This window comes from Actinia tenebrosa, unplaced genomic scaffold, assembly GCF_029948245.1.
Source record: "Actinia tenebrosa isolate PJP-AT-01 unplaced genomic scaffold, QUT_ActTen_1.0 PGA_scaffold8__29_contigs__length_14323225, whole genome shotgun sequence".
NCBI classification, from domain to species: Eukaryota; Metazoa; Cnidaria; class Anthozoa; order Actiniaria; family Actiniidae; genus Actinia; species Actinia tenebrosa.
The window spans coordinates 9579684-9596204 of record NW_028292585.1 but is presented as its reverse complement, the minus strand read 5'-3'; the positions used below and the strand labels follow the sequence as shown (position 1 = coordinate 9596204).

At 35.9% G+C, this 16521-nt stretch overlaps 3 protein-coding genes across 3 annotated transcripts; 1 reads left to right on the top strand and 2 right to left on the bottom strand.

Moving 5' to 3' along the window:
- The first annotated feature begins 2172 nt into the window (after positions 1-2172).
- Positions 2173-11151, top strand: LOC148905127 (uncharacterized). The gene is made up of 4 exons (XM_089040863.1): positions 2173-3139; positions 4301-4692; positions 6930-7188; positions 10325-11151. The coding sequence occupies exons 1-2, from the start codon at positions 2173-2175 to the stop codon at positions 4684-4686; spliced, it is 1353 nt and encodes a 450-aa protein (XP_088896989.1). The 3' UTR covers positions 4687-4692; positions 6930-7188; positions 10325-11151.
- On the bottom strand, positions 4954-7033 carry LOC148905128 (uncharacterized). The gene is made up of 4 exons (XM_089040862.1): positions 6919-7033; positions 6492-6557; positions 6129-6375; positions 4954-5390 (listed from the first exon to the last, which is right to left on the bottom strand). Exons 1-4 carry the CDS (start codon positions 6973-6975, stop codon positions 5116-5118), a joined length of 645 nt encoding a protein of 214 aa, XP_088896988.1. The 5' UTR covers positions 6976-7033; the 3' UTR covers positions 4954-5115.
- LOC116308281 (uncharacterized) lies at positions 9263-15513 on the bottom strand. The gene is made up of 4 exons (XM_089040861.1): positions 15434-15513; positions 14466-14723; positions 14046-14157; positions 9263-10490 (listed from the first exon to the last, which is right to left on the bottom strand). Exons 2-4 carry the CDS (start codon positions 14598-14600, stop codon positions 10036-10038), a joined length of 702 nt encoding a protein of 233 aa, XP_088896987.1. The 5' UTR covers positions 14601-14723; positions 15434-15513; the 3' UTR covers positions 9263-10035.
- Positions 15514-16521: the final 1008 nt, after the last annotated feature.

The following is a 16521-nucleotide window of genomic DNA, read 5'->3' as shown; positions in this document are numbered from 1 at the left end:
CTTTTTTTTCTTCTTCTTCTTCTTTTCTTTATTCATTTATTTTTTTGTTTTTGTTTTTGTTTTTTTGCCATCAGCATGGTTTTTTGCTCTAGTAGTATCTCTAGTATTTTCTGTTTCTGCAGTAACTGCAGAATGATTAGAAAAAACGAGTAAAGCGTGCAAAAAGCTATAGTAAAAGTAAATTAAAGTAAATTGGAAATATTTCTCGAGGTAGGTGTGCAAAAATGCATTGCGTATTTCACTGCGTCAGAAAATGTCAAAATTGCGCAATTAGTACCCAGGGGTCTTCACGGCACTTTCCAAGAGTCCTTTGCGGACATATGATACAGAGATCCTGTGTAAAGTCTGATTTATATTCGAGATTAGAGGTCCAAGAGATTAGCCGATATGGTCTGGGGGCCGGCTGGTCTCTCCCCTGATGCTTCGGCTAGAACATTTTCTTGCGTAATTCGTACACCCAAGGGCAGAAGGATTTAATCGCTGTCAGGTGCGAAGTCCATACGCCGCCCCAGCTCTGTGGATGTCTTGGGGTATGGCACAGTGGAATCGGTTTTTTTTTTTTTTTTTTTTTTTTTTTTGGTGGGTTTGAATTCCGTTTTATCCACGTAAGGTTTTTCTTTTTTCCTTTTTCTTTTTCTTTTATCTATTTTTTATTAGTTTTACATCTTCAATAATAAGCTAATGCGATCTTGTTAGTGAAAAAAAAAAGATTCATTCGTAGTCGACATAAACAAGATCGATCCGAGGTAAATTGGTGATTCTGGCTAGGTTTTCCTACAGATAATACATTTATCATGTCAAGTTCATTCAAGGTCACACTGTGCTAACTTTGCCAAGGGCATTGAGGTCCGTCGAAATGTCTCTATAATTTAATGTTCATGTTAATGTTTTTCCAGTATACAAAATGTATAAATATAAAGCAATTATTGAATTCGGTTATCGCATGATGTTACTAAATATAATTAGTCTTCCTAAACATATTGACGAGATTCGAATATCTGAATAATTCAACTAATCATTCGATTTACTTATTTTGACAATCACTCAGAAATAAACATGGCGTCTAGTAAACTAAAATCAAGCAAAGTTCTTAAATCCCACTCCTGTTGTCGTAACCTTGAAGGGTTGGAAGTCACTTAGAATTTTTCTTGTTCTTTCCGAATTGATCTTTTTATATATTTATATACACTCAATTGAAGAATCGTTGTCGGGTTAAGAAACATAGAACGTCATAGAAGCTGAGACCGAAATGGCACATGGGAAGTACGTTAATTAGATGAATGCTGTGACCGGCGACCCGTCCACTGTTTTTAATACGCGTTTGGCATTCTAAACCAACTGCATGGATGGCGCAAATGAATAAGTTATAATATAATTATTTCATTTCCCATGTGCCATTTCGGTCTCAGCTTATATGTTCTATGTTTCTTAACCCGACAACGATTCTCTCGGGCGGGGAGGAGGAGGGAGAGGCGGGAGGGGCAGAGGCAGGGGACAGGAGGGGAGGAGGGGAGGAGGGCGAGGGAGAGGGAGGGGGGGGAGGTGGGGCGGGAGGGGGGCGGGGAGAGGGGAGGGGAGGAGGAGGGGGGAGGGGGGGGCGGAGGGGAGGGAGAGGAGGGAGGCGAGGAGGAGGGGAGCGGTGGGGGAGAGGGGAGGGGGAGGCGAGGGGGGGGGGGGGGGGGGTGAGGGGGTGGGGGAGTCTGGCAGGGTGGGTGTGAGTTTGGGGCGTTGAGTTGGGGTGGCGTGTTGGGTCTTTCTGAGTCTTCTGTTCGGGTCGGGTCTTGTTTTTCTTTTTTTCTTTTCTTGTCTTTATTTTCTTTTTTTTTTTCTTTTTTTTTCCTTTCTTCTCTTCTTTTCTTTTCTCCCATGATATAATTCTTACCAATTTCAATTTATATTGCAATTGTTCGTTCCTGATTCTACGGAAGCCCAGACGGCTCATGCTCACCACAAATTTTCATTGACAGTTAACGTTTTTGACAATTGACAGATAGCGTTGACAATTGACAGTTAGCATTGACAATTGACAGTTAGCGTTGACCATTGACAGTTAGCGTTGACAATTGACAGTTAGCATTGACAATTGACAGTTAGCGTTGACCATTGACAGTTAGCGTTGACAATTGACAGTTAGCGTTGACAATTGACAGTTAGCGTTGACAATTGACTCGTATGAGCCCAGTTGTCAATGAACATGCGGATATTACAACATGGCGTCTCGGAAATGATTGTTTAGATTGCTTTAGAGCCTGCAAAATGGAGGTAAAACATTCACTACTGAAAATCATTGTGTTTCTTGATGTTTTCTGCCGTTCGGTTGCCGTTTTAGATTACACACCAGCTTTACGCAATGACGATACTCCCAGAGACGATTTGATAGAGCAGTACTTCAAATTAGGGTTTAGTAGAGTAGAAATTTTGAGCTGCCTTGCCTTGTTACATGGGATACAGCTTAACCTGAGTCAACTCAAACGTATACTTCAGAGAAGAGGCCTTTTTAGAAGGGGTCCACAGAGTTCCTTAACGATGGTTATTGATGCTGTGGAAAAGGAGCTACAAGGAAGTGGCAGTGTTATAGGTTATAGGTCAATGTGGCAAAGGGTTGTTAATGAACATGGCTTAGTGGTGACACGCAAAACCGTTCGTTTGGCCCTTAAAATGCTTGATCCCGTTGGCGTAGAATCCCGACTGAGACATCGATTGCAGAGACGAACTTACCGTGTACCCGGGCCAAATTTTCTCTGGCATATCGATGGTTACGACAAATTAAAACCCTTTGGGTTTTGTGTCCATGGGTGCATTGACGGTTATAGCAGACGGATAATGTGGCTAGAGGTAGGACCTACAAATAATGACCCTGTTGTTGTGGTAAAATACTTTATCAATTGCATTCATCAAATTGGTGGTACACCTCGTGTAGTGCGTGCTGATTGTGGCACTGAAAATGTTCGTGTTGCAGCTACACAACGGTTTTTAAGACACAATTGCAGTGATGGTCTTTCTAAAGAAAAATCTTTTATGTATGGAAAATCAGTTTCTAACCAAAGAATTGAGGCATGGTGGGGGCAGTTGCGTAAGGGGTGTACTGTCTGGTGGATCAATCACTTCAAGACTCTAAGGGACAATGGTTTGTTTTGTGATGCCAATGTAACCGGCGGCAAGGCGCTCAGCTATGAATCAGATTGCAAGTGGTTTTGACAAAAGAATTTATTGAAAAATTCACACAACTTTACAATACATGAAAAAAAACGGGAACGAGATTACAGGATATCTCTAATGAAAACAAGAAAAATATTTACAATGAGATAAAATAAATTTGTAGCTTATCTAAATAGCTAAAAAGTTATGAATAGAATACAGTCTTGCTAGATATAACTAGAAACGGAAATACGTAAATTACGTCACAGGTAATTTGAATATTGCATACTGATTAGCAGTGTTTACAATACGCGAGTGAAAATTACTAGGTTGCAAAGTTTAATGTACAAGTCGGTAAACCGTTTAAAATGAACTAAACCAATGGAAAAAGCAATAGGAAAAATTGACTAGAGGTTAACTATGGCTTTAGGTAAGTATTTTAACCTTTGTTTATGACAAACTAAGAATTACACGGTTTACTGAACACGCGGTCGCGACAATGACCTTGAGTGTAGAGTTTAAGTAGCGAACAAATTAAAGGTTGGAAAGAAAAGGTCTTTTATCCCGCAGTTAAGGCTATTTATCGTAGTAAAAAGGTTAAACAAGCGAGTAAGGCGGTAGCGATCCTATAGTAAACGTTTTAAAGAGTTTAAAAGACAAGATACACTCAGCGTGATTACTAAATAATCTAAGCTATAAAATATAACGACTAGTTAACGATATTAACATAGATTTGTCCTAAATCTATCCTAGGTATAAGTGTAAAAGGCTTCAAAGATTCATACCTTTACATCGTAGAGAATTCCTTGTCTTGATATGTGCAACGTCTTCAAGAACTTTTACTACACTGATTTAAGCTTAGTTTGGGCCTATTTTTATGGAAAAACCTGCATTCTTAAGACCTTACACATCCTATGCAATGTTGCACGCCCTAGGCGCAAACAGGATGTCCCAAACACGAACTTACGTAAACAAGCGCCAAACCTAGGCATGACTCACTGTAATGTAATTACGTACGGAAATTATTTCTTGCTTACGCATTTTCCACGCAAACAGTTAACTAAAGAATTACATTCCTATGTGTACACGAGGCATTCCTAATTAAAAATATAGATTTATGACTAAATAATTACTGTCCAAAATAGTGTCTTTTGACTCTGTCACACCAACATAATACATCGGGAATGTCTTAAATTCTGTTATATGCCTGTAATCAGAAGTGAACTTCTTAGAGCAGCAAAACTATGGAATACACATCGCATTAGACGGTCCAAAAATCAAGTTGCACCTTCAGGTCGACCAGATATATTATACTTCCTACCAGAAACTGAAAGTCAAAGAGACTTTAAAGTGGAAATCAGCATGGAGGACATCACCACTTCTGAGGAAGTTTGCTGTCCTGATGATCTTCCAATAGATTTCTCACCAGAATTTGCGTCTTTGGCAGAGATTATTATGATGGAGCATGGACTGGAGATGTCTCAATCACCGGAGGAAGCTCGAGAACTGTATTTACTCTTACTAGAGGAAATTCAGCATCTATTATAAACTTGGGTAAGAAAGAGATATTTTACGGTTTAGTATTTGCAAAGTACATTGTAGCTAAATAACAATCTTCCAGATCTTTGACTATAATATGTGTTGAAACAGAATATTTGCTAACTCAAGTGCAAACAGCAACATTGTACAGAGGAATTAAGGATGAAAAGTTTGCACAAAAATTGAGGAAAAGCAATTTGTTTCAACTATTTTCGAAAAGATTTAGAAGATCCAGGGAATGTGGTTTATCTATTCTTTTTATGCAGAGACTGACAATTAGGTTTTGATATGCATACTGGTATCTTTGCACATTTTGTTATTTATAATGACGTAATTAAGGCAGTTTATCTAAATTTAAACAAGTCCTCTATTGCTTCAAATGTGAAAATAGCTTTGATAAAGTATAGATGCTGTTATATATGCAAGCATAGTGATTTACTACGTTGCAAAGATGCTATAAATATCACATTGCAAAGCCACTATAGCTAGTACTTCATAGAAGAGGTTTGTAATTTTAAAGTTTATGATTGTGAGTTGGGTTTGAGCTTCATTTCCGTAACAGCTCTTTCCACCAGGAATAAACAGTTCTTTTGCTATACTGATAACATCATGGGCATCAGCTGTCAACATAAGATCTATCTGTCTGGAGCCTCCACCTGAAGAAGATCGCACAGGTAAATACCTGTTTTTCTTGGGTGAGAAATGTAGCCAACCTAAAATTACAACAACATTCTCTTAGTGTCTACATTTTAATAATAGTTATTATTAAGTTTTTATCCATAAAATAATAAAAGTATTACAGTAAATACCTGTTGTGTAAAAACATTATTTATTCATATAAATAATTGTACATTGAACATACTAATACATTTCTAAATTAACAATATTTATAAATATTTTCATGCATAATAAATTTATTTATAACACTAATTTATATGTATTTAATTATATTTGAATGTAAGTGTAAATACATTTTTGTAATATCAAAATTAATGTAAATTTAAAGTCACATTTCTATGATCATTTGCAAATTACTAAATTAAGTTTGTCAATAAAAAAAGATGTGCAAAGCTCAAACCCAGATCAAAGTTAATTAAAAGGTAATTAAAAGTAATTTAGTTCATTAATATTAAGAATCAATTATTGATGCATTGTAATTATTACAATCATCATCATAGCTCTGTCAAGAACACAATCAACTCAATATTATTGAGAAAAGAGTCCTATTACTTTCTCCTGCCAATACTTGCTTGCTTTTTTGTTGTTGTTGCTGATCAATGCATATTTTGTTTATTGCAACTGTAATTTTATATGTTAAATCATGTTCATAAATTAAAGTAAAATAATGAACATCTATGGTTGAATGTTGTCTACATTACCTGAAATAATACAGATTTACTTTTAGAGCATGTATTTACAAAAAAATAATAATAGAAAAATACTATACTGACCTAACAAAACCTTTCTTGTTTTGATACGGTTTGAGGTAGAAAGTTTTGGTGGAAGTTCAATCTTTGATTTTTTTCTTGATGAACTGTGCAAAATTGCCTCAAGAAGGGATCTTTTCCTGTCTGCATTCACATCTTTTTTGTACATATCTGTGGCAAACCGTTTCAGTGCAATCACATCTCCAAGGGCATGAATGCCGAGATTTCTTATCTCTTCATTAGTACAAATAGAAATTGTTTCAACATCCATCTAGAAGAAATTCAGAAATAAATTGATGTATGCATGTAGATGTACATCGCGTAGAGCTGACCATACAAAATTATGTATGTTCAATTACATCATGATCACATTGAAATAAATTTTACCTTTTCTGCTACAAACTTCTTTATAACATTTTCATCAACCTTTCTTCCTCTAAGAAATTCGGCAACCTTTGAAAAAAAATGAACAAAAATTAAAAGCAGTTATGGTTTTATTTCAACATCGAATTCCCTACTGATGTCAAACTGTTGAATTGTATTTTAATACAAATCATGAGGAACTGAACACTGAGCATTTAATAAAAAGGTTTAAATATTTTAATGCATGGGATTTTTATTTATAGAGCATGCAGAAAACATTTCCCTTATTTATATCAATGACAACTGAACCAAAACAAATAATCGAACGCTATTGTTATGCAAATATTCACTCTAAATTAGGGGATCACAATAATAACAATGTTTCTAATTCCCTTAACGACCATATATCGTTCTAATTTTGTTATCTACAAAGACATTAACAAGTATTTACCTGATTAACAGAGGAATTTTGGACAGAAGGCGAACCACCACACGAGGAAGACGCCATGTTGGAATAACCGCATGTTCATTGACTGCTGGCTCATATTTATAAGCGCTAATTGTCAATGGTCAACGCTAACTGTCAATGGTCAACGCTAACTGTCAATGGTCAACGCTAACTGTCAATGGTCAACGCTAACTGTCAATTGTCAATGCTAACTGTCAATTGTCAACGCTATCTGTCAATTGTCAAAACGTTAACTGTCAATGAAAATTTGTGGTAAGCATGAGCCGTCTGGGCTTCCGTATGATTCTATTACGTGTCAATGCACAACAAATATCTTAATATATTATATCAGTTGTAAATTCCTTCAAACTTCTAGAACCCTACCTGCTTCGAAAGTAACCTCTTTTGATATTTCACCAGCCTCCAGCAGTTTCCTTTGCTCTGCAAAGAATTTAGTACAGAATATTAATACGATGTAATCAAACATTACTTGTTGAAAAGAGAAATCACAACACGCGCGGAAATCAAGATGCAATTTGTACTGCTAGAGTCACGAGGTTCACCTGTTTGAATAGAGCTGGTATATGTTCCTTTTGCATTACCAAAGATAAAATATTCAAAACAAAATTCTATTGCGTAATAAAATACAAATACAGCGGTAAATATCACGACTTCCATCATTCTAGCACTACCAGTTGTACTACTAAGCTAAAACTGAAGTCATTAGTCTAAAATTTAAAAATGTCTTTGTGACGTAATATTCCGCGCGAGATGACACCATGTTCGAAAATTACCAAATATAGATTATAGCACTGACGTCATCACAGGGAGCCCAAATAAAGCGTGTTAAACGACAAATCACTATTTCAAGTTATTTTTATGCAAATTAAATATATTTTTTCGTGAGCGATATTTTTTCACCATCTCACCGGCGGAAAAATTCAATTTTACAATACTTTGTGTAGTGATTTTCCACTGTCATGTGAAATAATAATAATAATATTATAAATAAAAATAATAATAATAATAATAATAAATACTAATAGTAAACTGGCCGATGTAAGCCTCACTGAAGGTCTAAAAATTGTAAGAAAGTGTCAGAAATGGGTTATTTCAACTGTGAGATTGTGAAACGTCTCTACGATTGTTAAATTTGTATACATCTTTGTAAAACCAGTCATGCAGATATTTGCTTAGACTATTCATGGACGCAATATTCTGTATTCATGTAGCAAAAATGTCTGGAGTTGAAATAAACATATAATAATAATAATAATAATGATAATAATAATAATTATTATTATTATTATTTATAATTATTATAATTTGGCAGTCAGAGGAATTTTTCGAGTCTAATTGTTTCTTGATTGGGGAGCATGAAATCCCATTACCTATTAATTATATAGCTGCTTAATTAATCCCATATCAACAAGACCTGTCCAGTTAAGAAAATAATTGGACAGTTACCTATATGGGATTAATGAGAAGCTGTATAATTAATGCATTAATTAGCTATTTATAAGTTGATATAAATATATAAATAGATCACTTCGGAAAGAACAAGAAAAATTCTAAGTGACTTCCACCCATTCAAGGTTATGATTTATAAAATAATTGGGATACTACGCGCGCTATGATTGGTCGAAAACCATGTTTGATGAGAGTATCAAAACACGCTACCGTCATTTTTAATCTATTGCGCGCGCTCATTGGTCAGTTTGAATAAGACGGCACGTAGGGAGAATTTACTTAGACTTTGCTTTTTTTCGATCTTTTCGCGCGTTTGTTATTTTATAAAACAAATCAAAAACAGTTTTCTGTGTTTGATACTCTGATCAAAACTTTTGGGACGCTCCTCTCGTGTTCTCCCAACATCCCGCGTGTTTTGATCAGAGTATCAAACACGTAAAACTGTTTTTGATCTGTTAAATCAAAGGGACAACAGGAGTGGAATTTTAGAACTTTGCTTGATTTTAGTTTCATATGACTAGACGCCATGTTTATTTCCGAGTGATTGTTTGAAGAAAAGAACTTGTGTTCTGGAAAACTTGGTAAACATGTTCGTATGCAATTAGAAGAACTAACAGATACACCATCTGAGTGAGAGGATGATATTATTAGGGGATTGAAGTGAACTTGTTTGTTTTATTTATGAATAGTTGTCGTCATTTCAAAATAAGTAAATCGAATGATTTGAATTATTCAGATATTCGAATCTCGTCAATATGTTTAGGGAGACTAACTATGTTTAGTAACATTATGCGATAACCGAATTCAATAATTGCTTTATATCTATACATTTTGTATACTGGAAAAAACAGCAATAATTATCTTATATAAAATCAGCAACGTTTATCAGGTTTTATTATTGGTTTAACAAGGGATTAATAGATCACATGATGATTAACATAGTACATCATAACGAGGCTTGATTGACAGCTGGTATTTATAATTAATGATACAATAGAGCCTTTGCGCTTGAAGGCAGCCATGACAGGAGGCACAACAATAGAGTCTTTTTCCCCTGGGAAACTGAATTCTTTCTCATATAAATCAGATTAGACCGGATTCAATTGTTCCTGCCTCCTGTCATGGCTGCCATCACGTGATGGTGCAAAATGAAAAATGAAACTCTAGTGCTCTAAGAACCACAAGCAAAATGGCGGTAAAGACATTTCAAAGCCATGTCCAATTTTCTCAAGCGATCATTTTACGTAATATACAATTAATACTTAATAAAAATGTTGACTCTCGTGGCTTAACGAGGATAATCGGAAACAAGAGAAAATGATTCATTTTTTTCTTGTTTCCGATTATCCTCGTTTAGCCACGAAAGTCAACATTCTAAAAGTTCGTTAATTAGCAACGCTCGTTCTATCTTGAAAGTGCGCATGCGCTAACCGATGTTGAGTAAGCATATTTCCCGACATTTCCTGACAGCTTTACCACCTTTGGAAACATTTAGGGAAACATGTTTTCTCGTTTATCCAGGACCTAACGGAACATGTGTATGTATAACTTTCATAAAAGTGCTCTTTTTGTACTGCTCAATCAAAGACCTTGCGAAAACAGCTCTATAAGAAATGATTAACTCTGATAAGTTCTGGCAAAAGAGTAGCTTTAGTATTTCTTAATCCAAACATCAGCACAAGTTTGTCCCTCGTTGTCATCATCGAAGATGTTTTTCAGATCTTGATCCACCCATATCCTGAACTCCTTGCCTGCTGTCACTGCTAGGGGAGGTGACAACTCAGGGAATGTAAGTTCTGGGTCCATGTTGGTCACACCAGGCAACTCGTATTGCATGTAACCGCTTGTAGTCCTAGTCAGTGGGAAGTCAGGTGATGGACTGATTCTATTGTTGGTGTTATTCGTAATGTGTAAATTAAGATTTTTGTTGCTTTCATAGGTAGTTCCCCAGTATCCTTTGGCTTTTCCAAGTCCCCACGATATTCCACCTCCAGACACATAAACAAGTTTGAAGTTCAAGACATGGCAGGCAACTGGAATAGTAAACCTTCCGAACTGATCATCTTTTGCAGCAATACACACTTCAGTACCGACTTTAAGCCATTCTACGATGCAATAAGATTGAAATAGTTAGTGTTAATGACATGTAGTGAGGTAGCAGTTTTTTCGAAGTAACGAGTTGCTGAATTCTATTGCGGTTTCAAAATGCCTCGGCATTTGAAATTCCACTCGGAATTTGAAACCCAAATAGAATACAGTGACGAGTATTTGACACGACATCTTATACTCTTTTTGTTATGTTTGTTTTTATTTCAAAGTTCTAGTACTTGAAATATTTCAAAGTCCGAGTAGCAGGGATGAAGATTGGGATGAAGATGGAAAAAGTTGAAAAATCATGAGCTGGATATTTTTGATTATTTTTTACAATTATCCCAAGAATTCGAATGAGATATTATAAAATTAAAATTACAATCCTCTTGGGTACGAGATTGTTCACAACTAAACGAATAACATTCGTCGTAACCGAGGTGAAAAACGTATGCGCATGCGTGAAAGTGTTGATGCTTTAAATCCAATCTCGTACCCAGACCCTGCGTTTCTTCTGGACTTCGGCGAAGAACGAGGGCTCTGGCATAATCCATCTTTTGGCGCATGCGCAATTTTCCGGAAGTGAAATATAATTGATGAAAAACATTTTTCAGAACTGCTTTAAAACAGAGTCCTGTGTTTATTTTCCATCAAAATAAAGACTAGAAATGGGGAAAATTTTTTTTTAAATTTTTGGCAAGTCTTTGAACATTTGCACTCATATGATTGCTTTAAATCGATTTAGTACTGTCATATATGTTGAATTTTCGAAAGGGAACATAAAAAAACTTCTGGCAAAAAACATAACATGAGTTCAGTTTACACACAGAAAAAGCGGTAAGTGTACATTTTAGACAAAAAGTGTAAAGCACTATAAAATTTCACTATAATTCTCAACATTTTCCAAATCTTTTCACTTATAATCATAACAAGTTTTGACACGGGAAAACGTGTCAAATGTGCTGGGCACATTGGATACTTTGAATAGAGTAGAAGACTATTTGGGATTTAGTCATTGTAAGACAGAAGAAAGTCCGTGGATTCGGTTTGAATATTTTTTTACGGTCAAATTGAACCAGCATAAACGAGTCTTGGTCGCAAACCCCAAAGCAAGCCTCCGTCTCTCTGAGAACCAGTGTTATGGTGGCTCCATCGGCCTCAAAAACACCACACAATACATTATTGAACAGAAGATTCTCCAACTACAGAAAAAGTTTGGTCTCGAAAATTTTCCTCAGAATACCCTGCGAGCAGACTCTCCTTTACCTTCCCCCGAGTGAGAGAAAGGAAAGAAGACTCTTTCCTTTCTCTCACTCGGGGGAAGGTAAAGGAGACTTTGCAGGGTAACCTCAGAATGGAAATATTACGAAAAACGTATCTCTTTCCCTACGCTTCTTAGTAAATTTGCCCCCCAAACAATATGGCGTCGGAAACCGTGAAAGGAACTATAAATAAACTAATATAAAACTCGTGTGAGTACTCTTTTATGTAAATTATGACGCAGTAAATTCCTCGTCCACCCACTCGTTGAAGGTTTCGGCATGAAAATCCCTTTTTCATAAAGATATTCGACTAGAAATAGATACGTTTAGCTAACCAAAACAAAAATCATTACTTTTGTGCGGGTACTGTTACTAAAACGAGGAACGGCCTGAAACCAACTAAAACCACCTGAAACCAACTAAAACCACCTGAAACCAACTAAAACCACCTGAAACCATCGGGGGCGTGGGGGTCACAACATACCAAATTGTCACCATGACATCATATCACATACTGCATCAACGGTCAGATGATTTATCTTTGGCTTTGAAAATGGGGTCACAGGCACCCCTGAGCCCCCTAGATAGGCCTATGTTAAGTTTAACATATTTACACGTTAAAGTATGTAAAAAAATGTTCAAATTGTAATCATAGCTAGGGACAGTTGATGACAGCTAGGGATAGTTGAAAATAGCTATGGACAGTTGATAACAGCTAGTGGCAGTTGAAAATAGCAAGAGATAATTGAAAATAGCTAGTGATAGTTGATCATAGCTAGGGATAGTTGATCATAGCTAGTGGCAGTTGATCATAGCTAGGAACAGGTAATCATAGGTAGGGACGGTTGATCATAGCTAGGAACAGGTAATCATAGCAAGGGAGAGGTGAGGTATAAGTGTGGAATACTTCTATGGGAGACTATACGTATGAGCGACTATATGACATTCTACCATGAAGTACATCCCTTCCAAGGGGGGAAAAACACTCGATCGATCGATAAAAGTCAATAAAATACACAAACTGGACGACAAACTCGACGGAGATTCAATGTTTTGGCTGGTTTCAGGTGGTTTCAAGATGGTTTCAGGTGGTTTTAGGTGGTTTCAGGTGGTTTTAGGTCGTTTCTTGTTTTAGTAAATACCAATAGTACTATTTTAGATCAATGACGCAGTAGAAATTCCTGGCCCGCCCCCATTCAGCTTACGGTATGAAATACGTTTTTGTCATTAAAATATTCGACTAGAAATAAATATGTTTTGCTAATCAAACCAAATATCATTTTTCTTGCTAATAAAATAATATAAAACTCGTGCGAGTACTATTTTACATCAATGACGCAGTAGAAATTCCTGGCCTGTCCATTTACAATCTTTTGTTTACGTAACTAATTCGAGTTGTATCAAAAAACAAAAACCGCACTTAAAGTTTCTAATTTAGCTCCAGTTTCTAATTATCTGCTTAGAATACTACCAAATTAAGTTTAAAGTAAGTTTGATTAAGGCACTCTTACCACGAAAACCACATATGTTCAACCTCTTTCAACTCCTTCGCGTCCCGATCTTAAAGATCTCAACGTGCATTTTCACCTCGTGTTTCACCAATGTCAATCATGACGAGGTCCACCAATGGCGTTCGTAACACTAAATTCCGATCATACCTAACTCGCCAAAAACAAATGTACTGTGCCCATAGGCCCAGCACAAAAAGATGTATAATTCCTGGGAAGTTTTTTATCACTTCTTTTTCTCCAAAAGTCGTAGATACAAGAATATCTCGAAAACGACCCCTTGACACCCCTTCGAGTTCTTTTATTTCCATAATTGTAATCAGCGTTAAATTTGGTTTTAAAAAATCGCGTGAATAAGGCCCATTAGTAACGACATATATATTGAATTTTCACAAGAGAACATAAAAAGAATCTTCTGACAAAGTTTGAAAAAAAATGACTTGGATTCAGTTTACACACAGAAAAAGAGGTAAGCTTACATTTTAGACAAAAAGTGTCAAGCACTATAAAATTTCACTATAATTCTCAACATTTTCCAAATCTTTTCATTCAATCTTTTGATTCCTGAAAAAAAATCAAAAGCTTGATTACCACTAACGTTTTGCAATTTTTCCTGAAAAGTTTTTTATCACTTCTTTTTCTTCAAAAGTTGTAGATACGCTTATGTTTAAACAAGAATATCTCGAAAACGACCTCGTGACACCCCTTCGAGTTCTTTTATTTCCATAATTGTGATCAGCGTTAAATTTGGTTTTAAAAAATCGTAATTCAAAAAAAAAATTCATTTATTTTTTCTACTCACCGGTTGTGCAATTTGATCCAGTAAAACCAGGTTTGCATTCACATCGGTGTGTCCCATCAGCAAAGTTGAATCGGCATTTAAAGTTCCCTCCAACAGGGCACTTGCAAGTATTCTAAAGTTTAAAGTAGGTAAGAATGTTAAGGGTTCAAACTACTAAAAACTTAAAAAGGAGGCGTAAGCATAACGAATGAACGTCTATTAATCCGTTCTATCACTGGTTCCCAAGAAACAAAACGTACATGCACAGTTATATCGCTTATCAGCTTCCTTTTAGCAAATTTAATCTCCCAGTTATTATCATTCCTTTTAAATGGTTCGATTTACAAACCAATAAAACCATCCAAAATCCAGTGTTAAATTCCAAGACACCTATGATCAGATCTAGAGCTTAAAAACAAACAAAACAATCGATACTCTTACCTTAGCACTTCTGTAGATGACACCAGGTCTGGCCACTAGATCTCCAGGATGCATAAAGTGATCCGAGTCACTCAGCTCACACGTCTTTCTCTCCACTCGCACTTGTACCAAAGCTGTAGGAGATACATCGATCATCCAAATAGCACTTTACGTCGCAATCTGAGTCATCTCTGGTTTTTTGTGTTTTGAAGACATGATTGACCAGAGCTTTGTTATGAAGTTCATTAAACTCCATGACTTTACAGCCATTCACTTCTTCTGTTTAAAAATAAAAAAAGATAGAGTTGAAAACATTGCATAAACCCGTCACATTTTTAATCAAGGGAATTTTATGAAAATTTCAACGTCCACATCCTTTTCAAGTGCAGCTCTAGAACAGAGGAGCTTGGACTGTCTGTAAGCTCAAGAAATTGCTGAAATGTATTGTGCATGGTGTCCCTGCCCTTACGGGAAAGTTAAACCAAACCAAACCAAACCAAACCAAACCAAACCAAATCAAATCAAACCAAATCAAATCAAATCAAATCAAACCAAATCAAATCAAATCAAATCAAATTAAACCAAATCAAACCAAACCAAACCAAACCAAACCAAATCAAATCAAATCAAATCAAATCAAATCAAACCAAATCAAACCAAACCAAACCAAATCAAACCAAATCAAATCAAATCAAATGATCTAGATCTAGGATCAGGTCTAGGTTTAGCACTATAAGAAATTCTGTCTAAATCATTTTCTTTGAAAAATATTTCTCAGTCTCTCTCTCATAACATGTACGTTAGAGGAAATAAAAAAACTATTTAATGAGCGCGAATGGCAAGTGAAAGTCGCGAAATACTCTCCGAATCTACTACTTAACGCTTGTGGTTCAACATGTTCAACAGTCGTATATTTTTCTTTGGCCTTGAAAACATTTTATCTCAAAAAAAGGGTTTTCTCAACGCACGTTGTCATGCAGGTGACTTACCGAATACGAACAACAAGATAAGATAGAAGATACACATGACAGCCATATTGAAGTCCATAATTGGAATCAAATAAACCTTTCAATTCTGGTGTAGATGATGATATCAGGATTACAAGGATTACCACTGTACTTTGTGTCTGAATGACTTAATTCAGTTGAACGTGTATATGCTGATGTGTTCCACTCACTTTTCTCTTCTGGAATGACATCTGTAGTTTAGATGCACCTTCTCAAATACTAACTTGTATTCAAATGCCATACTGAGAGTCAAGGCCCACCTGATGACATCCTTTGATGGATGTTATTACGTTATCTACCTCACCCACCCATGATACTTATTGATTCTTAATGAAAATTCTGTTTTTCTTCAAAACACGCTGTTTCGCTCAATTTCATGTAATATCAATTAGCCATATAAAGGAAAACTTTGCTCTCCTCTTCGTAATATCTAGTGATTCGGTTAATAATGTCAAAGCTTGCCGACGAGTGAAAACAACGTAAGAATCCCCAGAATAAGTAAAATATTTGCTTGTAGCTAAGAGAAAAAAGGTTGTTATAAAAACAATTCAACCAAGTAACGGTGTTTCGAGAACTTTGGCATGAAAATTCAGTATCCCAGTTTTCAGATAGTTACTTTGTCAACACGAAGGTTGGATGACAGCGCTATCCGACGGATAAATCTTAATTCAGTGGATAAATCGATGCTGTTATTCAATAAAATTATCCACTGGATAAGGATTTATCCATCGAATAGTGCTATCCACCCCTCGTAAATCCGGGCCCAGGTAGTTAATTTTTAATTGCGTAATGTTAAAGTTTTTAAACTTTATCACACACTACTCTAGGTTAGTTCTTTATGATAATTTTGGGCAAAAATTGTACAACACTTGTTCAATAACGCTCGCTAGAGAGGGTGTGGATGGGGTTTAACAGTTAACTGACAATTGGCCTAAACATTAGTAGTTAACAGTTAATTGATATTTCATTATTTTAGTTAATATTATGATGGTCATCGCAAGTAAGATTATTATCAGTTAACTAAACTTGGCCTGAAGATTAGTAGTTGAAGTACAAGAAAAGGATCTTGA

What these genes read in the sequence shown, in the direction of transcription:
- LOC116308281 (XM_089040861.1), bottom strand. Translation starts at nt 14,600, where the DNA reads ATGATCGATGTATCTCCTACAGCTTTGGTACAAGTGCGAGTGGAGAGA. An exon ending in TCATCTACAGAAGTGCTAAG is followed by an intron (nt 14,158 to 14,465) that starts GTAAGAGTATCG and finishes TTTAAACTTTAG; the next exon opens with AATACTTGCAAGTGCCCTGT. An exon ending in TGGATCAAATTGCACAACCG is followed by an intron (nt 10,491 to 14,045) that starts GTGAGTAGAAAA and finishes ATTGCATCGTAG; the next exon opens with AATGGCTTAAAGTCGGTACT.
- LOC148905127 (XM_089040863.1), top strand. Translation starts at nt 2,173, where the DNA reads ATGAGCCCAGTTGTCAATGAACATGCGGATATTACAACATGGCGTCTC. An exon ending in GGACAATGGTTTGTTTTGTG is followed by an intron (nt 3,140 to 4,300) that starts ATGCCAATGTAA and finishes TTTGACTCTGTC; the next exon opens with ACACCAACATAATACATCGG.
- LOC148905128 (XM_089040862.1), bottom strand. Translation starts at nt 6,975, where the DNA reads ATGGCGTCTTCCTCGTGTGGTGGTTCGCCTTCTGTCCAAAATTCCTCT. An exon ending in AGAAGTTTGTAGCAGAAAAG is followed by an intron (nt 6,376 to 6,491) that starts GTAAAATTTATT and finishes AATTTCTTCTAG; the next exon opens with ATGGATGTTGAAACAATTTC. An exon ending in AACAAGAAAGGTTTTGTTAG is followed by an intron (nt 5,391 to 6,128) that starts GTCAGTATAGTA and finishes TTGTAATTTTAG; the next exon opens with GTTGGCTACATTTCTCACCC.